The sequence below is a fragment of the Buteo buteo genome, chromosome 3, assembly GCF_964188355.1.
Source record: "Buteo buteo chromosome 3, bButBut1.hap1.1, whole genome shotgun sequence".
In the NCBI taxonomy this organism is placed as follows: domain Eukaryota; kingdom Metazoa; phylum Chordata; class Aves; order Accipitriformes; family Accipitridae; genus Buteo; species Buteo buteo.
Window position 1 is genome coordinate 45206954 of NC_134173.1, and position 24354 is coordinate 45231307.

At 39.1% G+C, this 24354-nt stretch overlaps 1 protein-coding gene across 4 annotated transcripts in view; it reads left to right on the top strand.

Moving 5' to 3' along the window:
• Positions 1 to 24354, top strand: part of ZFHX4 (zinc finger homeobox 4) — a 150119-nt gene that overhangs the window by 26385 nt on the left and 99380 nt on the right. For 3 of the 4 annotated variants that reach the window (XM_075023469.1, XM_075023470.1, XM_075023471.1), the window contains exon 3: positions 965 to 1467. In XM_075023469.1, the coding sequence (XP_074879570.1) occupies positions 965 to 1467 (503 nt within the window). The remainder of the gene's footprint in view (positions 1 to 964; positions 1468 to 24354) is intronic. The other variant, XM_075023472.1, reaches the window with a different exon arrangement.

Genomic DNA, 24354 nt, shown 5'->3' on the forward strand with positions numbered 1-24354 from the left:
TGATGGGAGCGTTGCAAGTTCAAGCAGGAAGCGGTAAAGGAACTCCACCTGCCCCGGCGGGCTCTGCTTCAGCCCCGGGGCTGTGCCTGCAGCCTTGCAATCCCATTTTCCTCTCCTCCACCCCTGTGTGCGGGGTCCGCAGGTAGAGAATGAAATTAATTGATTATGTAATGAGGTGCTATCAAATTAACAAACTAGAAAAGATAAAGACAGCTCTGTTTTCTGCGGTTTTTAATTATCTGAATAGGTCAACATTTTCAGGAAGGAATGCAATCTTTTCTTTCTTACCTGACAATGCCCCTTTATAGTTAGCAAATTGTCTGTATTCCAAGTGGAAGAGGAGGGCAAATTGGAATCAAATGCTCATGTGTGAGCAGCGTACTGTCAATCTGTTACCTAATGGTACAGATTTGTACTGAAAAGAGTGCTCAAACTTTGTTCAGTTCTAATGTTTCCTTTTTGACGTACCTCAATTGTCCCAGTGTTATTCGCTGGGTGTATTTTAAAATTAGGAATGCTGAGATCTGGTACCAAAAGTAGCTAAATTAGTATAGATATGCTTATCCTAATTACTGTATTGTAGATATACATATATTGACCTACCTCCAGCATCATTTAAAGGATATAACAAAACTACAATTAGTGCTGTGTAAGTTAATCTAGGCTTTTAAGTTACAAAAGCATTGCTGTTTTGTTATTTTATTGATCAACTTTCATGCCTTTGAAAATACAAATTCCAGAATGACATCATGCCCAGTAGGAGTAATTAAAGCTATCTGATGAGGGAATTTAGAAGTTGAAAGGGATGATTGTAATTGATCCTGATTCAATCCTATTACAGCTTTTTATAGTTTAAGCTCTAGAGAAAGCAAACTCCTTGTCAAGGCTTTATTTTACGGATTCCTTTGTGTGTGCTATGCTTGCTGGTCTCTACTTTCCCTTTTAATTTTTTTTTTTCCTGTAGTAAATAATGAGCTGCCGCCTGAAATCCGGCTTGCCAGTGGTCAGCTAATGGGTGATGACCTGTCCCTCCTTACTGCAGGAGAGCTGTCACCTTATATCAGTGACCCAGCGCTGAAGCTATTCCAGTGTGCTGTTTGCAACAAATTCACCTCTGACAGCCTGGAGGCCCTAAGTGTGCATGTGAGCAGTGAACGCTCGCTCCCCGAAGAGGAGTGGAGGGCTGTAATTGGAGACATCTACCAGTGCAAGCTCTGTAACTACAACACTCAGCTCAAAGCGAACTTCCAGCTCCACTGCAAGACTGACAAACATATGCAGAAATATCAACTGGTGGCTCACATTAAAGAAGGGGGCAAAACTAATGAGTGGAGGCTGAAGTGTATTGCCATTGGCAACCCAGTTCACCTAAAATGTAACGCCTGTGACTACTACACCAACAGCGTGGATAAATTGCGCTTACATACTACCAATCACAGGCATGAGGCAGCCCTGAAACTGTACAAGGTAAGCCCGTGGCAGCAATTGCAGTCGGCACCAAGTAGACTAGGAAGTTAACCGTTTCAGTGCTAATCAAACAAGACTTTGATTAATCAGCACGATAAATGTTTATTGAACATGCGTATAGCTGGACAAAACCCATGTAAGCTAGTCAGGGAGGAGTGTTCCCGATGAGTTGTGTTGATTCACCTGAGGGCCCGTTTAGGATGCACTTTCTATGAACACAGGGAATGTAAGGTTTTTTTAGAAAGTTCTCTCATAATAAATGACTGGAGGGGGTTTACATTTCTCATAATCTTTTCAGACTTTCTCCATTACATTTTGATCAGAAGCTTGATGGAGATTATGGAAAACAATGATTTTTCCATACCGTGCATAGGGAAGGAGATCACTTTCTGGCATATGTATCTGTTTGCAACCATAATCTATCACAGCCAAGTTACTTTACATTGGTATTTTCAGTAAGCACATGCAATATGCCACATTATTACCAAGGATATTCAAAAGTAAGCACTATCATCCTTTTGTCTGCCCTTCTTTTCCAAGCCAGTAATGATATTTCACAAACATGAAAGGGTGTGGTGTAGATAAATATGTTAGTAGAATGGCAACTATATTTTTATCTTTACTGGAAAAAACTATGTGGATATAATGAATATGTGGGAGTGATGAATACCATTTATTACACAACTTGTCATGACTTTTTCCAAACCCTAATTATGGGGTAACTTATTTTCTGCAGTGTGTTTACTGGATTGGCTTGATTGTCTTGGTTCATGTACAAAATATAACACATTCATTTCCAAGATGAATAACTTTGTAACTTATTAAAAACTTCTTTTGTCTAGGGGATATAAAAATTCAGGAAATATTGCAAACCATTAGTCACTGTAACAAGCTCTAAATATGATTAGAAAATCCATTTTGCAAGTGTTATCTATTGATTTATACTAGAAATCTGTGATAACTAAACTATCAGGAGTCATCTGCTGATTACAGCAACTATGCTGGTTTTCTAATCATGTTGAAAATGTGTACACATGGAACAAATGCAGAAAAGCCTCAGCAGACCTCTAGTTTGAGCAAGAAATAACGTTTTGCTGGTGTTCAACCATGTTCAAATGGTTGTTCTGAGCTAACACAGGGTGCACAGGCAGCCACATAGATTTTCATTTTATAACCTGATAGTTGCAACCCTGGTGGATCTGCTGTGGACAAAAATGGCAGTAACACAAGATCGGGTCTATTCTATTGTCCCACAGTGCTGGTTGCTCTGCTAATTTAATTGTGTATTTTATTTAAATTGCTTTTTTCCTTAACTCTAGGGGAGTGGGAGGGTTGTGCTTATTTGTCAGGTTTTTTTAAAGATCTAGAGTCCTGTTTTAAAAAGTGCCAAAAGAACTGAGACTCTGGTGGCACAGTTAGTCTGCCTTAGCAACAAAACTGCCTTCAGAAGTTCCTGCCTCCTGTCATCTGGGAAGCGGTTCCTTGCTCCCTCCACTTACATTGATTGTGCAGCCACACTCTAAGTCAGGTTTTTAAATGATCTGAGTTAAACATTATTGGTCCCCGTCTCTTTTTTAGAGTGTTAACCTGGATGATTTCAATGATCTGTTTTATAATGCCACCATTCAGAGAGATGCTGCTGCAAACCGTGTCACAGACAGGAATGATAGAATGAGAGGTGGGAAGGCAGAGGGCTTCTCTCAGATGGTTTCACTGGCAAAGCTTCAGACATTGTTGAAAATAAGATGCCAGTTGCTTATTTTTTCAATAAAGCTATAGGCATAGCTATGGAGTTGCAAGGTACGAACTGTCTACTCAAAACAGCACTGTCTCTTCACTCACTCAACCCGATCTCTAGAGAAATCTTTGTCAAATATGTTAGGGTTTGCAGCATGTCCTGCAAACCATTTGATTTAACATACTAAGAGAGTGAGTCTCATCTCTGAGCCCTCATCACTAAAAATGTCCTGTCGCTGAACCTGCTTCTTTGCCATATACTGATTTGTTAGATGGAGCAATTCAGTAGTGCCTTTGTGGTGCAGCTGTTGTACATGGCAAATGACCATCGCTAACCTTTTAAGTTCAGTATCTGAATCAGTTAGGGTGAAAGACATCCCAGTGGAGAAGGAATGCATAAGCTCTTAGACACCCTCTAAGCTTCATGTCCTACAGAAGGACAATTGAAAGTGTACTGCTGGTAACTATAGGGTTGCAAGTCTCCTGATAATGTATTTTTAAAGACTTGTCCCTAGGATTGCTAGGGAGAATCTCAGCTTTTTAAAGTTTCTGTCCCTCATGACTTCTCAGAGAAGCTTGGAAATTTGAACCCTGCTAGGCTTAACAACTGGCAGAAAGCAGAATAGCATGTACACGTGCACACACTTTTTTTATATAATCTCATTTTAAGGCTAATTTGAAGGAGAAGAATGACTTATTTAAAGTATCAATTGGAGTATTAGTAGTATTATTTTTTTAAGATTTGGGGTTGGCAGTACTACAATGTGTCCCAAATAACCAAAATGTTCTAGATGTGTGTGCTTTATAACAGAATGTAATGCCTCTGCACGTCACCCAGAAAACTTTACTTTTAATTGTGGGTGTACATTTAGGCCTCAAGGTGGAAATAAATGAGATTTTGAAAGTCTGTAAAGTTATCTGCTAGCAGACTTGATAGCTTCGTCAGGTCTTGGTGAAGCTGTTGACACCAAGAGAGTTGTAAACTTTTTTTCTCTTCATACATCAGATAAACTTTTAGAGTACCTAAGGAAAAAAAGAACATTAATTTGTATGAATAATAGATATACGCCTTGGGAGCGATATCGAATATTCATGAATTGTGTTTATATTCAAGCAGCTCCTCTAACTCTTTTAAAATTAAGGTGCTGTGAATATGGTTCGGCAATAAAAACTTTAATACTAAAACCATCTGAAAGCACAGAAAAAGAATCTGTGACTTTGTTCCTTTGCTTTGTCAAGTACCTCAAAGTTTTTTCTTTAGTCATTTATATTTATTTAAATGTTATTGTTTTGTGAATTTTCTTTTTATAAATGTTGCCGTAGCAGCTTGATTTCTCTTCCTGTGCTTAACTATTGATGAAATAAAAGGATGTCTTTTCATAACAGTAGCTTTTAAAGCGACCATGAACATCAGAGCTTCTCTTCTGAAGCTGTATAATTTTAGGCAGTACTGAAATGTCACTTTTAGAGTTAGATTCTAAATGTGGCAAAGTGAAACCTTTAGCTGTTTTTTAAGTTATTTAAAAAAGAAATGGCCTGATTGCTCCTTACAGAAGTGCAGTATTCAAATGGTGTTGGTAATGCAGCTGCTAGGAACCAGAACAAAGATGGCCTTACCCTGAGTGAACTCAGCTTGGCCTAAATGAATTTCCCAAAGACTTACATTTGGAATTGTGGTGCTCGATATTAGCAAATTAAACCACAGAAGAGTTACAAGTCCTTCACAGCGTCCATCAAGAAGCATTCAATGACTCCACAAGTAAACAGAGAAAGCCTCTATAGCAACAGAGTGCATTTCCATTCTGCAGGAGGAAGCGTTCAACTTCTGCAGATTTGGGAAGCTAAGGCAGGACAGTGATCTGTCTCTGTGGATATAAAGTACATATAGCTGGAACTGCTCTTAAGGAAGCCATTTTGTAGCTTAGTCAAATAGCTTTTGATTCAGGGAACCGCATATATCACGTCCTGTGCTCATAAAATTGTTTCCAAATACTTTTAATAAATAAATAAATACATACAGGGTAGCCTTTTTGCAAAGTAAACTGGAGTGACTAAAAAGAATTTTCAGTTAACCAAGTAACTGAACGACATGATCAATTTCTAATCACAAATAAGTATTTGAAGTTAGTCCATAAAAAATATTATTCCATTAGCTGATAATAGCTTTAATAGACATTACATTTATATTGGATATTTACTGCAGTTTACATCATATATGCAACTATTTAGGAGCTCAGGGAAAGTGATAGGCAGCAGTTAGCAGACTAATACTCAGCTGTGTGAAAACCACCTTGGTTTTCCCTTTATTGACAAAATATTGATCTATAACTCTATTAATGTTATGATTGTCAGTTCAATTTGGATAGGTCACCTTACCTCTCGTGTTCTCAAACGGCAAAGATATTACCCAAAAGGAGTGACCTGATTTCAGTTTAAGAAGGTTAAAGGTTAAAGGTTAGCTCAAAAGCATCATCTGCCTAGCTGCTTAACTTTAAACTGATCAATTTAATGAAAATCTGTTTTGCAGATGGTGTTTTAATGTCTTTGGCAGGATTTAGGCAGCTTTAACATTAGACGTATGCTAGTAAAAATTATTTCTTTATTTGACCAGAACAACACCTTTTCTTTTATGTTTTAAGGTAAAAGGCATGTGGGATATGGTATTTTGGCAAAGGACCCAGAAGCAGAAAGTGTTGATGATCTTTCCATATGGGCTCAAAAACAGAATACCCTTATGTCTATTGCTAACGATGACTGAAGAAACAAACAAAGCTGTATTCATTTTTTACCATAATGTTTTACTTTGAACCCATAAAAAAGAATTTCAGTCAGAGCTGTCCTTGAAAAAGGCTTGTCTTCTTTGCCTAGGGTGGAATGCAACAGCATTAACATTTTTAACCTGGCAGAGCACGCTGATTGTCTCTTTCAGACCTTGTATTTGTAGATCAGCAGTATTCTTTTTCCTACTCACAAGCTGAGTAGTAATTGTATTAGTTAGCTGTAGATACCATAAATAATAAGGCAAATTAGTCAGTCCAAATGCTAAGTTTTATCTGATGGAGGTTATCTGAATAAACAAAGAATTAGATCCTCGGGAGTGTAAAGCAGAGCTTTGTGTTTATGTCTTCTGAGAATCTGGCCCTCACAATTTTTGCCAAGATAATTAAGTTTCAGCACAAGCACGTCTTTCTATTTTCAGATGTATGCAATTCAATAGGAATTTCTTGGGCTGCTAATGCAATACTATTATATGTTAGCTTTGTAATTAGCTAGGACTCTATCCCTTTGCTGAAGTGCATTGTAATATTACACACACAAGCATAGCTTGCATTTTGCAGTCATGAAAGTGGTGCCCTTTGTTTCATACTGACCTTCCAACTTATTTAAAAAAGAGTTTACAATGAGCCTTTGTTTTGTCCACAAATGATCATAAACAGCTTTCTAAAGACCCCAATAAAATGAGATAATCACAAATGTATAACATCACATATTGAAAGGGTGGAAGAACAAACGGGGCTTTTACTATATTTTATAGGATGGTTTTATAGTCTGTCCTTGGGTCACTTAGGGCCAAGAATTTTCACGGTCAACTGCTTGGTCCTGCTAGCTAGCATCCTTTGCAGGAAATGCAAATACCATGCAGCACCTGCTCTTCAGCTGGGGTTATGCACTGCTTTTTTAAAGTGAGGTGTCCACTCCTCTGCTGGTTCAAAGTCAAAATCTTAATTAGACTAGCTTTTTTTCTGCATCTGTCATCAGCGAAGCAGAATAGTCTGTCTGGATTCCATAGTGCTGTTTGCATATTTGGATTTTAAATCAGCCAGGATATTGAATGTTTTCCTCATCTTTATCACGTGCAGGAGGCACAAGTGGGATTTAGTCCTTAGGTAACTTTTAGTGTAACAGTTCCCCAAGGAACACTGCTTGGGTTTTTCTCATTATCCTTGTTCTGGATGAAAGCATCGTTGTTAGGAATTAACAACTGAGGTGGGGGGTGTGAAGTATATGCATACAAGGATGAATGGACTAACAGCCCCAATCACTTTGTTTGCTTTACTCTGTTTGGCATGAAACGTTGATACTTGATCAGTCCGGAATTAACAGAAAGTCACATTCTTTTCATTTCAATTGTCCTGCACTAACTTTTTAATTTAAAATCAAATATCCTAGATATGTGCCAGTCCAATTATTGAACTGTCATTGTCCCAGTATGATGGTAAAAGAGGTCAGGAGATTGTGCAGCATTGATTTGCATAAAAATCATTGTGGAAAGGAAATTGGAATATGTCTGCACATCTGAGGAGCCAAAACATATTTTGCTTAATCTTATTCTTGTTGTTTGTTTAGGTGAAGAAAGCTGTTTCCAGTGATAAACAAAAGTTATTCTAATTTGTTGCTAAACATAAACCTCACGATAGCGGATATTTCAATTTTTATAGTACTTTCAGGTTTATGTTCATTTAAGGTTTTAAATGCTTTATGAAATTTCATTTCCACTGCAAGTTTTAGTTGTTGTAATTCAGATTATTCTGTTGGGCTTACATGTATGAAGAGAAATGAATGTTCAGAGAACACATTGTGTAGGCAGCTGTACATAGCTATACATAACATATATGACTATGGTATTTACTTATACACTATAGACAAGTACATTTATTTAAAAAAAACAAATAAATTGTGCGCTAGCAGAATAGTAATTTCAATCCTATTCTTTTTTATTTTAAATTTAAAATCTAATAGTAGAGAACTAATTTTCACATTATATGTCATGTATATTTAATTGATATTCAGACGTTGTCTGGCTCTCAGATAGTCCTATGTAATGGTCCTTGTGAAAAATAGTATGCATTATATTCAGCTTATGGTACACTGCTAAAGCAGAAAGATATTCTCAAATCATGGTTTAGAGAATCCCCATGTTCTTCCATTGAAATGCTGTCTAGGATCCCAGTCCGTGTGCTGCCCTGGGTGAGGATGTATAAGGCTACTCTTTGAAAGGAGGCTGTACCAGACTGTTTGGACAGGACTTGCAATGCCCAGCCTGCCCAGTGGAGCCCCAGCTCATAGCTCCTCTTGCAGAGCAGGAAGAGTGAGCAAGGAGGAGAGCAAAAGCAGCATAAAGAGAATCAGCCTCGTTTATTCGGTATGCTCAACACACAAAATGGCTGTATAACAGCTGGTTTTTGTGCCTGGAGTTCTTTCATTCTGACATTAAGAGAAATATGTAATTATTTCTGACTGAGGTTCAAAGTAGAGACACAGTGTATAGCATATGTAAGAGTATTATGTCAATGTGAGTGCCTGTGTATATGTGCATAAATAGATTGCAGCTATGGATTTAGCAGCCACTCCCTCCCAGACTTGCAACGTAGATTTTCTTGTTACCCTTAGGAGATTTTAGCTGATACTATGCAACTCACTACAGGTGCCTCCTCTAAAATTGTAATTACAGTTTACCAGACTCTCCCAGGTGGGATTTTTCTCCACCATCTCTTCCATGTATTTAAGAACAAGCACTGAAAAAAAAAAAAAAAAAAAGACTGAGACATGACAGGAAAGTTATATTTTGACATGCATATGTGTACTTCAGCTTTACTATTGCTTTTGCTAAGTGATTTAGGAGAAGCTTTCCCTTGGCCTATGCATTTGTCAGTCCGTCCAGACAAAATTCCAGAATTGGGAAATTATGGGAGGATTGATGGGAATAAAACCTCAGAGACCTCATATGTACAGGACTGAGCTTTGAGCTGTTTGATACACAGCTCTTGAGACTGTATTGGCTCTATACATGTCTGTCTTGCTAGATAGACAAATTCATTTTCTGCATTTATTTTTTTCCTCCTTTGGGGTACCACTGGAGCAATGCTCCAGTCAGATTTTGTGAGGAAGGATAGTGAAGAGGCTGATGTGAAATGCTGAGTAATACCAATTCTGTTCGTTTTAGCAAGAACTGGGCACAATGCAGGAGACATATTTTATTGGATAAACTTCCATGTGTATGTTTGTGGGCAAAATACAATACAGTAGAACAGGAAATAGGTAGTAATTACATTAAATGTGGGTAGGGTTTTTATGTTAATAAAACATAAATCATAAGCGGTAGCTTGTAACAATTTTTGATCCTGGTGGTCTGTCTGTTAGGCTGGTGTACTTAATACAGGCAGATAGTGCAGAATGATGATTGTACATCCTCGTGCTGATACATAAAGAAAGTGAAGCTTTGCTAAGAGCCACAAGACCTTCGCTTTGTGGACAGCCATGAAGGAGGATGTCGTGACCCCCTTGGTCTGCAGCAGAAGGTGCCAGCCCTGCCGTTCTGCAGCAGACAGATACAGAGAGTATTGTGCACCATAGCCTCAGGGGAAGCTGTATGTTCTACTCTCCCTGTGGGAGGGAAGGCATTAAGATAATCTTTAGCTTTTAAAGGCAGGGGGCATTGAAGGGAACAAAAATCGAGCAAAGGTAGTCCTTGAATGATAAAGTGTGCAGATTCCCATGCCAGGGGCATCCTACTGCAGTGGCAGTGACAAAAACAGAAAAAAAAAAAAAAGGTTTTCTCATATACGAAGAATATGAGCAATACGCTTTGCTTATATGCATGAATAGGAAGCTACATATTGCTAATGGGAGCCATGAGTGGTAATATACTAATCTTATTCCAAGAGTGGATATTTGACCACACGAGTTGCCTAACAAAAAATGTCATTTTTTGTATTTCAAACTTTATCCTAGAGTGTTAATCAAACCATGCTGTTAACATGATTCACATGTCTAAAATACATGACTATATAACTACTGGTTTATTGCTGGATGTGTGCAGGCAACGTAGCATATAGGGACAGTATTCAGGAGTCTGCCCAAAGAAGAGTGTTTATTTGTAATCACTGTTCTCTGTTGTAAACTGTCCCAAAGAACATATGCCACTACCTTGCACTGCTTCTGGAGAGAAGAACCATAGAGCCACCTCTACCCATAAAGGCAGCACAGAATCTGCTGTTCAGGGAGAGTTTGTGCCCAGACTTTTTATAGAAAAACAGCTTACCCTTATTCAGAGAAATGTCAAGATCAATCCTGTTGTGATGACCCTGTTTAAAAAAAAGGCTTACAGTGGAAACTCTTCTTACCAGAATTAGCAGGCACTTCCAATGGTCTATATAGTCTCGTTCTAAAGCTGTTTGACATGTATGGAATTTTTCCATTGACATCCTAAACTTACCATTGAGCCTACAGCAGTCCTTGGCTGGGGGTGTGGGGGAGGTCAGTTGTCTCCCAACTGCTTTATTAAGAAGGAAGATGTTTTCCATGGGAAATCCTGAAAAGCTGCAACTGGCTCAAGTATCATACCAGGTATGACTGATGTTATCCTTATGCTAAATTTAAAACTCTGGGTCCGAATGGCAAAAGGGAAGGAAGGGCACTTCTTATTCACAGAATCATAGAATCAGAATATCTGGAGTTGGAAGGGACTCATAAGGATCATTGAGTCCAACTCTCTGCTCCTCGCAGGACTACCGAAAACTAAACCATAGGACTAAGAGCACTCTTTGAACTCTGGCAGGCTTGGTGCTGTGACCACTTCCCTGGGGAGCCTGTTCCAGGGACTGACCACCCCTCAGTGAAGAACCTTCTTCTAATGTCCAGTCTGAACTTCCCCTGATGCAGCTTCATTCCATTCAAACAGCAATGTGCCTCTTTTCTATGTAACCTAGACAAACACTCTGGGAAATAGATTGAGGCAAAACTACTGAAGTTTTCTAATTGAATAAACACTTTGTGAAAGGCCAGAAGCTTGATATTTTTACAGCTGGGACAATGAAACAGAGTCTAAAGAGGATCTTGGTATTCTTGCTCTTTGTGTCTGCTAGTGATGAGAGCATGGAAAAAGGCTTGCTTTACTACTGAAATGAGACAGCTTTTAGTATCTAGATGTTACTATTTTGGAAAAACCCTTTGGCATTTGCAGATATGTACGCAGCTAATGAATGACTGGAGATTAGGAAGAATGAAGCTGGTGGAAAAAACAAGGCCAAACTGCAAGTGTTTCTGAAAACCTTTTGTCCTTATTTGTCCAGTAACTTCTGTGGCTCAAAATCTTTGACCCAGGAGGAAGTCAGGACCTGCTGTGATATATCAGAGCAGGATCTTCGGAAGTCAGCTCTCAGATGACAAAGATCACATGCCACAAAATAGTTTAAGACTAATTAAGAAATTTGTGACCTGGAGTCATTGGGCAGATTTGAAAGCACTGCTGTATTGGCCCCAATGTAGATGCATCTCAGAAATAGATGTTGTACCTAAGTTGTGGATATCTTTTGTCAGTTTTTGACTTGCTAAGATAGTCTCACAGGTGACGATGAATTGGATGTGCTGTCGATGTGTTCCCTCTCCCTGTTGGTATATCCACTGGTATTTCTTGCAGCATGTCAGGCTTCACCAGTATCTTTATGATACTTGAATTTCTGTGGCTTATAGAACTCAAAGGATGAAAATCTTCAGAACTAGTCATTAGGACTCCTGGCAGGTATTTTTGAGAAGGAGAAAATCCTTTCTCAGTTAGACGCTTTGTAGTCTCTTTGAATGTGTGGGTTTTTTTTTTTTTTCATTTCTTGAAAAACAAAAATTGGTTTGTGGGATCATCTGTGACTCAACATATTACATGTAGGACCTGAATCCAGAAGTCTTTCTAGGGTTTTCTTTTCTTTCATGAGTTCTCCTCTGAACAGCTCAAATTCTGTGGCCTCGGCTACCTCAAAAGTATCAAACAGATGATAAGGTTTACCTAAAGCATTTTGGGGTATACAAAGGACAAGAACTATGCTAGTTTTGAAGAGTTGTATGTATGTAATATTTTTTATGATAAGGAAGAGTGTTGAGCTGGTAATCAATAAAAGGAGAACTCTGAAATCTCATGTTACAGAGTTCAAGCTTGTATCCCAGTTTGCTCAGCTTTTGTGCTCTGCAGATTCAAAGGCTTTGTGCCTCACATGTTCACACCAGGAACTAAACAAATGTCTCTCCTTTCCTTCTAGTAGTTGTTTGTCCTAATAGATTTAGAAGGTAAGCTCAATACTGTCTGGACTAGGAAACAGAGCATGGCCTTGGGAAAAAAAGAAAATGTGTCTCTAACCAAGCAGAGGTGAGTGAGAGGTTGGCCCCCAATATGTTTGGCAGTCTAAATGGACCTTACAGAAATGTAATTAAGCATACCACTTAATTTCTTCACATATGTGAAGAAATCTCTCTCTTTCTGTCTGCCTATATTTATCTGTACATGTGCTTAATAGAGTGTCTGTTACTGGGAGGAATGAGTTAGAGATGGAGTCTGAAGTTGTTCATGCTCATGAGAACTCAGATATTATCCAACACTAGTGTTAAGGAGGAAGTCGCAGTTGTTGGAGACTGGGTTTCTTGCACAGGGGGTGCAGTGGAGGGAAGCAAAAAGGCAGGTGTGTGTGCTTATAAAAGTGTACACTTCCCAAGAGCATAAACAGAATTTAAAACTATGTGTGTCCATACATAGCCCAGGCTGCTACTGTCACCTAATACTGTACAAAGGTCTATATATGTTAGTGTCTGCTGTAGTAAAGGTTGGATTTCCATTTCTGTTCTAATTTCCTTCTCCCACTTACTCATAATTTTCTTATAGACACTTTTAGGGCTGAAATTACCAGGATTTGGTCTGGTGGTAAAGAATATTTCTTTCTTCTTTGGAGCTGTTTCTGAGTCACTTAATCATGAAATATCTTTCCAGCCTGTCCTAATGAAAAATACTCCATTGCAAATAAAGTTACTCAAGTACACCTCTTGCAGTGGCTGTCTGTAACACAAGAGAATGCTATTTTAGAAGCAATAACACATTAATAGGCCAAGTATGCAATCACTGTGCTATCACAGCAAATTATACCATTAGTCCACCTTATCTAATCTCTTTGCTCCAGACTGGCTAACAACAATTGCTTGTCAGAGCAGAGCAAAAAAATCTTTCATGGGCAAATACAGAATAATGTTGCTCATACAGGAAAATTCTTTTTCTTCTTGTATGTCCTCTGTACTTAAAGAACAATGAATTATCATCATACGAAATCAATTTTTGTTTTTTTTCCTCAAAAGTGGTCTTTGGGTGGTCTTATATGTACACAAATATCACACGCAGTGGGAAGGAGTTCCACAGGTTAATTTAACCTGCATATAAATATCATTTTTCAGCTTTTAAAAATTTCTGTCATTCATTTAAGTTACTAAGTTTTGTTTGTTTATTCATCTGGTAACAGAACAAGAAAGATCATGTGTTCTTACTTGCTTTATGATCTTTCTATATAATCTTTATATCTTCATAATAATCTTTATGATTATTTTCTGATCTTTCTATCATGTCTCTCTTTTACTTACACTATTTATACACCAAAGAATTTAAATCTATTCAGTGTTGCTTTTAGTGGAAGTTTTTTCACATTTCTGCTAATCCCATCGGTGATCTCTGAACTCCTTCTACCCCTGCTAAATTTTTCTTGAGATATACATTTATTTCAGAACTGAACACACTGTTCTTAGTGGAGCTGTGTGATCTTACTGTCCCATGCCTGGTGCATCCAAAAATATAATCTGCTTTAAACAAATCCTATTGCATCCTGTGCTGGAAATATGTTGCCTTTCATTGCATGTCTCTTCCCACGCCCACCTTCATACTGATGCCCAAGTGTCCTAAAGTGGTTACATTTAACATAGACACCAGTAACATGTTTGATTGGTTCAAATTATTCCTTCTAATATACATTTCCTTGGATTCATTTGTCAATACTGAATTACACCTGTGTGCTCAGCTAGCTTTAAACGTCTCTGGCTTACCTGATGGTTCTTTGGCTGGTTTTTACTGGCATGAATTCAACTATACCCTCTGCAAGATCAGTCCTAGTTTGATGTTAGAAGGCCCAGAGTTAACTTTTGTTCTGTTAAATGGCCTGTTAGTTCCTCTAGCTTGTTTTCTCTCTCTGTCAGTTTCTAATCCAGGACTTTTTTGCCTCTGTGTTAGGTGCCCATGTTAAGTGGTTAGGCCACTTCTGCTTAGTCAGCCAAGAGGGAAAAACTTCGGTTCTGAATTACCCCACGGAAGAATTCATTTCCCCTTAGTATTAGGAGAGTGAGGGAAAGAAGCATCCAGCTTACCCCCGTGTCACATTGCCTGTCTCTTGAGATAACTGCCTCTTGTTGCTTTCCCACATTTTTTTCTCTACGTAGTGACTTGGGGTGCAAATACCCATAGGCAGTTAACTATTTGTTGAGCCAGAAATAGCTAATTAGCCATCTATCTGCAAAATTTACCCCAGATATTCATTTGCTGGTGCAAAACAGAAGATGTTGTTTCTGCACGTGGACTACAAGGATGAGGCTCTCAAATGGACTCTTTGTACTGTGCTCTTTTTATACTGTTCAATGCTAATTTTAATGTATTATTGATTGTTATTAAGGTACACCATGAAATACAGATGGGATGTCTGTTGTGGTTAAAGTCATACTGTGGGAGCTGTGTTGACTTTTGGATTGTTCTGGCCTTCATGCTGCTTGACATGAAAACCTTGAACATTAGGGTTTAGAAGAGAAAGGAGTATATAGTTCCTAAGTTACCCTGTATGTAGTGTGAAGTAATGTAAAATTATGATGCTGAATGCCGTCCCCACCAAGTCAGCACAAAATTTGAAATGAAACACTAATTTCAGAGCAAGCCAGGAAGTTCCTGATTCCCTGTGTGAGTATATACAAACACTAGGTTAGGGCAGTCGCCACCTGAATTTAAATTAGCTCTGCTACCTGCCAGTGGTGAGGGAAGTGCTAAAAGCGGAGGGATTAGGGATCTGATTTTCAGAAATGCTGAATGCTAGCGGCTCCTGCTGATTGCATATATTTAGCATCCTGGGGTCCAAGGTCACTCTCAGGTGGTGACCGGCTCCTCTGTGCTGACTGCCAGCCTCTGTCCTTGCACAGCCCTCCTGGCTGGATGCATTGGCTAGTTTGAAATACACAAAAATTGCATGAGAGGATCAATTACTGCTGAAATGTCACTACTGAACCCTGTAATACTGCTAATTAGTTAAAGCAAAAGAGGCATGTTGATATGCATTTATCTTGGCTGTAGCTCACTGAATATCTTTTCACAAAATTAAGTTTGAAATACTGTAGATTCTCCCCCCTCCCTCTTTCTGGGAAGTTAAAGTACGTAACTGTTGTTTTTTCACTTTTTTATTTCCTATGTCCCCGTAAAATGAAATACTTCTAAATGGTTCTCACTATCTCCAGCAGTTTGTATCTTAGAATAGTTTACTTCTGCTTGAAACTCTTAAAGAGGGCGTTAGTCATTGGAGAAAACTTGAAATAAGGAAATGTATGACAAACAGACGGTCACAGGACAACGCTCTCTAACCTTGGCTCAGCTCCCTTTCTGCCATTAATGGAGCAAAAGAAATTGGAGATTTGATGCAAGTTCCCTGCCGTGGGGGAGGGCAGGGTTACTCTGCTCATGTCAGGGAGTCCCCGGCTGGCAGAGGGCCAGCTGTGTGCACACTGTCCTTCCCACCGCACACCACGCAGGGAACGTCTTGAGAAAAGGACCGGGAAGGGCAGTTGCTAGGGTGCATGTAAGCGTGTCTGCGATGAGAGTGAAATCTCACCCTGCACGGGGAGTCGTGGGGAGCTCCCGGGTAGAGCCGGCTCGGGGGCATGCTGGTGACCGCAGGAACCTTTTCGTCTGGGACAGGGAGGCAGCGGCTGCTGTCACAAACTGTAGGGTCTGACTGCAGTCCTGTATTTTGATCCTTTGCTCAGGTAGGTTTCATTTCTCACATGCTCACCTTTGCAGGGAGCCTGCCTGGGCTGTGTCACTGCATTCTGGGCTTGATGAACTATCACATTTGTTTCCACATGCTCGTTGTTCTTTTTAGTTGCTAAAACATATACCAGGCTCTCATTCACACACCCCATCCCTCAACTTTTCATCTGGCATTCAGGTTTTGGTGAAGATTATTTCCTCAAAATTTGCCTCAAAGATAAGATACTCAGCTGCTAACGGCATGAGCAGAGCCCGTGAGGTGTTTTCTTTAGTATGAGATAGGTCATATTGTTAAACAAAAGTCTAAACATTTGCAAAGATACAGGAAAAATACAGGGGGTTTACTGGTTGTGTGACTTTTCATCCTCTGTAGAATTTGTCTGAAGCTTTTAGAAAGTTGTTTGTTTCCTATTAAAATGGTGATGAGAGGAAAGAGACGGGAAGAATGTGGGCCAAATCCATCTTTGTTGTAATATTGCTGATCTCGGTAGTGTTACTCCAAGAATGGAGTTGGCCCAGGAGTTTTCCAAAAATGACAGTGTTTCTTAACTCTGTCAATTGACTGGGACATGGCTCTCCTGTGGTTTGACTGCTGTGGTTTGTCACTACTGTGAGAAATTATCCAGTTCAAAAAGTTCTGTTATTTGGATAATTTCTTGCTGAAATTGATGGTTAGTGTTTCTGTTTTTCTCCCAAAGTTTATTTCTAGGGTTTTTCCATTTGTTTCTGGTGCTCTGGAGAAAAGGCTAGTTACAAAGGAAGAATCAGAGAGACTGCTCTGCAAAAAGGGTGTGAAAAAGAGGAGAGGATTTGAATTTGGAAGTGTTTTCCCTCTCACCAAAACAGCTCCCCTGCTTGATACAGGGTGTGTGTTGTTAGAATGAAATCCACCTCCTAAATATCTCTTACAGATCAAAACAGGCTACTGGGTATTGATAACCATGACATACTTTGTGAGCATACACACTAGGTCACCTCATCCATAGTCTGTTTCTCCTCCTAAATTATTCCACATTTGTGAGCATTTTTCAAGCAGCTACTATTTAAAACCAGAGAGCCTCCACCCTGAAAGGCCCCAACCTGTCAGAAACATTTCCTTTCTTGCCTCAAGCCTGGAATTTCACTCGAAAACGCCAGCTCCCTCAGGACTGTGCATAGTGTCATCCTTGCCTCGTGGTTTATTCTCTGCAAACTCAGTTGCGCACACATACGGCCAGCGTTTACCACCTCACCACATTCTTCTTCTTCCTGCTCTACCAACATCTCTACGTGTCTATTTTCACGGTGCCATCTACATCTGGAACGGTGTCATTTCCGCAGCACTTAGCCTAATTTCACTCTTGCCAAGCCCCAAACTCCTTTATATTTTTCCTCTCTTCTGCCAATAATCTTTCCCACTTTCTCTTGTGTATACATGTGTGAGTGTTTGTGTACATTATCAAATATGCATTTCTAATTATTTGGGATGAGTGGGATAAAGGTTTTATTGTCTTGAGCTTGAGTTGGGCTGTGTTGTTTTAAGTAATAAAGACAGAAAAAGGTATGCTGACCATCCCACAGGAAACTATCGTGCATTTTGAACCTCCTGCATATTTTGCATTAGGAAAAATATGTTAGAAATTTGTAGATTGCTCTTTAACTGTATCAATACTCTTTTTTCATATGGCTGCATGTACCAAGCCAAGCTCCACTAATACTAAGGGGAAAAAACACCACTGTGACTTTGTGACTAATATATTTTAGAAACGTCTTACATTTTTCCTATAATAGCTTTTCCATACATAATAGCATTTCAGTTTGAAGGTCTGACATCTCAAGGCCTATCAGAGCTAAAAACAAGTGCTCCCATTCTGTTGGAAAGCTGGAAACTTCCCACCTCCAGTGCTATAAAACTCCTTTTTCAGACTCACAGATCACAAGATTAACACATCATTGGTAGAAGGCCCATCCTGGGTCTTGGCTCAATGTGATTTGAAAGGAAAGTTTTCCATTTGAAAGGAAACAAGGAAAAAGACTTGATGGTGGTTTGCAGCAAAACCAAACTAATGACAGCTGATTTAAGCTATCTGGGCTTGGAGCATTAATAATAACTGCCCTTGGAGACTATTTTAGGTCTTGTTCCAAGCACAGAGATTATGTTGACACTGTCTTCTAGGACTCACCTGAGACTTCTCTGAAGACCATGCTCCTCTACCTTCCACATGACAGGTACACAAGTGTGCCTTGGGAGGTCAGAGCATTCTTTGTGAAGGGTGCTGGATCTGTGCTGGTTCACACTGGCAATCCAAAATCTTCCATGTGGCATCAAAAAGTCTGGGACGTCAGCAAAATACAGCATATACAAGCTCCAGGCCATGGTCTTCCATTCTGTTTTAGGCATAACCAGTGGGGCAAATAATTATCTGGCTATGTAAAGATGTCAGACCAGGGGTTTGATATTCTCAGTACATATCCCAATGTGACTCTGTGTTGTCATTTAGAAAGGGTTAAGATTTGCCCCAACTCAAGCAAAAGGTGAATTTTCCATTGACTTTAGCAGCACTAAGATTTCACACTTGACACTGTTAAATCAATGCTATATAAAGCTTTGTGTACATGCATGTGTATATACTATATATCACAAGCATATACAAATGTGTTTCTGTATATTTAACCAATTATAGAAATTAAGTGTGTTTAAACCATCTAATATGCAGTTGCCTAGAATGAATGAACTAAAAAGTCTGGATAGTGCTAAAATATGCAGAGAATGTAATGGGGGCATGTTTAGCACAATTATAATATTGAGAGTTTTATTCCATTTATCAGGTGCCTTCCTCTACTGTAAAATCATGGGGTTTTTTTTCTGGTTACATCAGTTTTCAACTATGAATGTTTTACATTATAAAATTGTGTAAAGCAGACCAAAAATTGGGAAGTGTAAGAACAGATAAGCTGAAGACTTGAGTGCTTTGGGCTAACTTCTCTTACCAGCTATCAGAGATACAGAGGGAGACTGTATTTGAAACCCCTCATCAGAGCAAAATGAACGTTTTAGCATTCTCGGACATAATATCAGGCTAACATGCTCCCTGACTGACATCCAGTGCATATTGTATAATTGCCAGCCTGCTTCTCTGAGTGCCTTGAAGATTACATTTTTTTAATGTTCCAATATTAATAACCAGATGTGATCTTCTTCCTGCCCAGGGGTCAAGCTAGCTGGCCAGGTCAGGCTGTTTGTCTGTGTGCACAGACTGTGAAGTCTATTCAGAATGACAGGTATGGGGGGGGGCGGGTAGGGTGTTAACCTCAAGACCACCAAAAGGGACTTCTCCCTGCTGGGAACAAAGACCAGCAGGAGCTTCAGCCTTTTTCAGTACTCCTGGGATTTTAACCAAGTGAACAAAAGATGATGCACAGCTGAAGAAATGCTCTTCACAACTGATACATAATTTAAGATGTTCAGTTACAAACAACCGGATATGTATTTGTGATTTCATTTGAGCACAGTCCAATTACCTGCAGTCAGTTAATATTTTTTTATGCGTAGTTTCTGTGTGCTGCTTTATACATTGAGAAGATGCTCAATTGCTTGTGTTCGAATACATGCTAGCCTTGAAAATAGCCCTAGCACTTAAAGAAATAGCATTAAAACACTAGCAGTTGCTATGGGGTGTTTTGTGCCTTCTAGTTAATGTTTGCCAGTCTATGTGTAGAATTGTTTTATAGTGCATAGTACGGTATAGTTTCACCAAACATATATTATAAAACCGTTTACTTCTCACTCTCTCTTTTTGTTAGGTAAAAAAAATTCAAAAGAAGAAGCTATTTGTTTCCTAATTGATTTTCTACGTTAGTTGTTCATTGAATAGATAAGTAGTGCCTGTGATATTTGATTACAGAGCAAGGCACCCATTTAACCTTCAGTTCTTTCCTGGCCAGGATTTCAAATACAATACAACGTACCTCCCTTAGGCTCAGTAGGATTAGACTGCTAGCAGTAATCCCTGATGCTATGAAATAGACCTGATAGAACTTCAACTCACTTGTTTAGGATTACGCTCATGAATTTCAGCTCATCTAGTTGCATTAACCCTTTGGGAACTTGTGTGGGTTATGTGGCTATAAATAATAATAAATATTATAATAAACAATGGTAGATACATATCAAAACTTATTAACACATTTTAAAGAATTCATTTTTACTCAGTGATCAAAATGTAAAATTTACATTGAAGTGAATTTAGCCACTGTAGTATAAATCCTTGGAGTTTCTTTTAATTCTAATGTTCAGAAGTCTTTTGCAGTTCAACAGTATCTTTAAACAGTTCAGTCTCAATTTGTGCATTGATTTAAAAATTATTTTAATGAATTTTAGTTCTCAAGGTTGCACTGAAAGGGCAGACAACTGATATCTGCTAACTACAGAGCATTGGTGCAGAATCTCCCAGTATAATGACTTGAATGCAAGCATAGTCCTAGGGTTAACAAGGAGGGCTACTGGTACCTGAGCTATCACTTCCTGGCTTTTCTGCTGATAGCAACAATCCTGATAAGGGCAATAGTGACTTTTGATGACTTATGCTCCAATCAAAAAACAGAGTCAGAGTGCCTGACTATTTCTGATGGACCGCTAGACAGCTGGCAGGCAAAAGCATTGCAATCACTCCAGATTTGAACTACTCTTTTGAATTGGTGATTTCTATTTAAATGCTGATTTTTAATCTGGCCAGATCACTATAGGGAATAACTCTGTACTAGCAATAAGAAGGAACAGGTAATTTCCATCTTTCATTTTCAGGATCCTAAAACCCACCAATGAAATAAATATTGTTTCCTATTACCAGTACCTTAAACTGTTCAACCTTTAGTGGAAAGGCTTATTAAATATTCATGTACACAACTAATTGTATTAATTATTGAAAAGAATATATATATATATGTTTTAGAATATTTGAAGTCAATTACAATGAAAAAAATGTGGACAGTTAGACTTGGGAACTCTAACCTACTCTAGCTTTCTTGGCAGAAGTTAGAGTCAAATTAGGACTGACTGAATATGCATGTTCAAGCATCAGTTGGTGAAACTACTGTCCCTTCAATACACCTGCACGAGGAATTGCTATATTTAAAGGCAAGACAACAGGCAGGATCAGTGCTACTTGCTGCACTTGATGACACAGGCATCAGGGCATTTCTTTACCCCTTAGACACTATTAAAGGCATGCCTGTTGTTGTAGATCTATTGGATACTCTTGATACATTTGATGATAAAGTGGTATTGATGAATAGCTGAAGGCCATGAGAGCAATAAATGAAGTTACTCTTGAGTGACTCCATTCTTTTTTTGCAGGAGGACTCAGGAGTGGGGGCAGTTTGGGGTGGTTGTTCATCAGCCCAGTGGGTGCACTCATGTGCTCCCATGTGGAGTATTGCTGAGTTCTAGTCTGTCACCCTTCTTGATCAACATATGCCCAAGGCCATTATGGGAGAATCACCTGTGCTTGAGGTGGGGGGGTCTCCAAGATGCAGATGATTTTCATCTGCACAACTATTTTGTCAGACTTGGATGGTGAAATCAATTGTTTGACTCAGTATTTTGCCAGGCTTGGGGTTTAGATATACCAGCTGTGTTGTAAACCGAGGTCATGCTGGTGGTATTCAACAGTTGGTAGAAATGTCGAACTCAGCATCCTGTAGCTGTCCCACAGTCGTAAGCCTTGGTGGATTCTACATTTGGCTGCTGAGGTAACCCAAGGAGTGGTAAGCATGCCTTGGTCATTTATATATGGCGAAGTGCTAAATGGACGGATGTTGCTTCTCTTTCAAATCAGCTTCTCTCAATTTCTTTTGTTTTAAAAATATCTTCCAAAAAATTGTGCTCAGTCCTGCTGCTGCTGCTCAACCTACAGTAATTTGCAATATTTAACACATTTAAACTTTTGTGCTTTGTTGGTTAGTTTTGGTTTGACACATGGTAAATTTCTGTTCCCTGACGGATTGCAAATGTACCATTAGAAATTGGCTCTTTCGTGAATGCTCAGTTTACACATTCAGAATGTGCTTTCCTCGGATATTCTGCAGTCTGCATTTGAATGTAGCTCTTTCTGAAACAAATTCCTTGCTTGGGTCAGCAGATTTAGTTCGTAGAAATTAATGGAAAACAAACAGCTGAGAGGTGGGGCATGGAAGGAACTAATTCAGGAGCTTAAGACAAATATATCCAGTATATATTCTTCTGATGCTTTAATTCTAAACATAGAACTTAGTGGCCCACACTTTGCCACCTTTAGATTTGATGAGAAAAGAGAGGTAAACCTCCAAACTTTTGGGAGATTTGAGCTGCCAGGAATATAGCTGTCTGTCCATTAGTCAGTGCTTCTGACAGCACAAAGTATTTTGCAGCTGCTGTCCCAGATCTATTCCAACTCTCATAACTTGTTTCTAGTTGCATTTTCACTCTGTTTTAACCTATAAAGACATAAATGAGTCGGACCCTGATTCTCTCTGAAAACCTCACTTCACATATGTAATTCAGGTTAGCTAGCAGTGCCCTGGGCTTAATCTCAAAGATGCTGGCAGCTTGTGTTTTCAGAGAGTGGTTGGCAAATGCAGAATCTGCTTTCTTGCTTTCTTGATCGAAGTTTGTAATTTTTGATCGTTCTACCACATAGCAATGTGCACTTGTCTTTCATATTCTTACAGGATAAAGGGAGTAAAGGGTGCCCATGGTGTGAAAGTTTCTTCTTAGGCAAAAAGAAATTTTGATGCCTTGGATATCAGCACTATTTATTAATGTGCTTTTACTTGGCAAAGCAAAAAAAGGTGTCTTTTGTGTGTGTGTGTGTGAAGTGAATCTTATTAAGTCTAAATAAATAGACTGTAGGAACCATGGTAATACTTTACACTTCTGCAAAGCCTTTATTCAGAGGCTTTCAAAATGTTTTAACAATGTTAATTAAATTCAGTGCTCCTCCATTCTGTGTTAGCCTAAGTGCATATAGGGCCATCTTCATGTACATACTGGTAGACTGGAAGGAAGCTCATGTTTAACTGTGTGCAGCAGCATTGCACTGCAAGTATTTTCAAGGCAGGTGAAGAAAGAAAAAAAAGCTGTGTTCAAGTGAAACTGCACAGGGAATTGCCTGTAGGTAGGCAAAACATAATTACAAGTTGAAATTTGGCCAAGACATTTGTCTTAACACTCTTCCTCCTTTGAAAAAAATGTACCACATACTTAATAACTTTATTAAGTACAAGCAGTTATGAAATCTGTTCTTTGTTTCAACCAAAAGAAAACATTTCCTAACAGGACGGTGCTGTTAAACACCAACCTTGGGCACTGACTCATTACTAATTTAGACAGAGTGCACCATCAATGAATTACCAAAACTCTTTTTTGTAGCACTGGTGTTTTCCTTGGAGATCTCCCCTCCAAGTACTGACCCTGCTTTAGCCTGCGAGATCTGAAGGGATCACAGCACAAGGTGGTATGGCTTACGGCTGTATATAAAATGATGAAGGAGAGAGTGAAACCCAGCCATGTGCTCCCTTTACTCAACACGGTAGTGGGAGAGGGAGGTGGCATTCAGTGAAACTCAGAGCTACTCTTGTTTTCTGCAGCAAATAATCAGCCTGTGAAATTCACTGCTGCAGTGGGGGGTTATCCGGATAAACAGTTTATCTGGATTTTTAAGAAGGATAAGGGGATGAACATTAATGATGTTTCTGATTATGTGGCTGAAAACAAAAAGATACAAGAACGTTTGGTTCTCTATTATTATTGTTAAAGTCAGGATACAAACAGACTGTCGTCCAGGGTCAGGCAAGGATCCCTTGTCACACAGCACACTCATTTAGGCTCTCTAAGGGCTTGTGTTTGTACTCTGCTTTTCTGTGAATCTGATACTAGCTACTTGCACAGGCAGCATGTCAGAATAGCTGGGCCAAGGGTATGATTCATAGTGTTACTCCTGCGTTTCCATCTCTCTGTCTCCCTCAGTGACTGTTCTCAGAGGACAGCATTAGACTTCAAAAATGAATACAAGAACTGAGTGTTTCAAATGTAAATAAGATGCCTTTCTATTGGCAATCTTAGTCTTGCTAAGGCAAGGTACTACTCCAGCAGTAAACAACTGAATCTGCATGTCTGTTTTGTTTTTTTTTTCCCTTTGTCAACTTATCACTCAGCGTGGGAGAGGAGTGTCTGCTTCATAATTAGTGTTTCATTTATTTAATTTGGAAGTACAAACAATAGACTGAAAGGACCATTTGGCAACTAATTAATTTGCTTCTGCTCAAAGAACATGACAAAAAGTTTCCCTTCACATGAGCATTCATAGACCCGT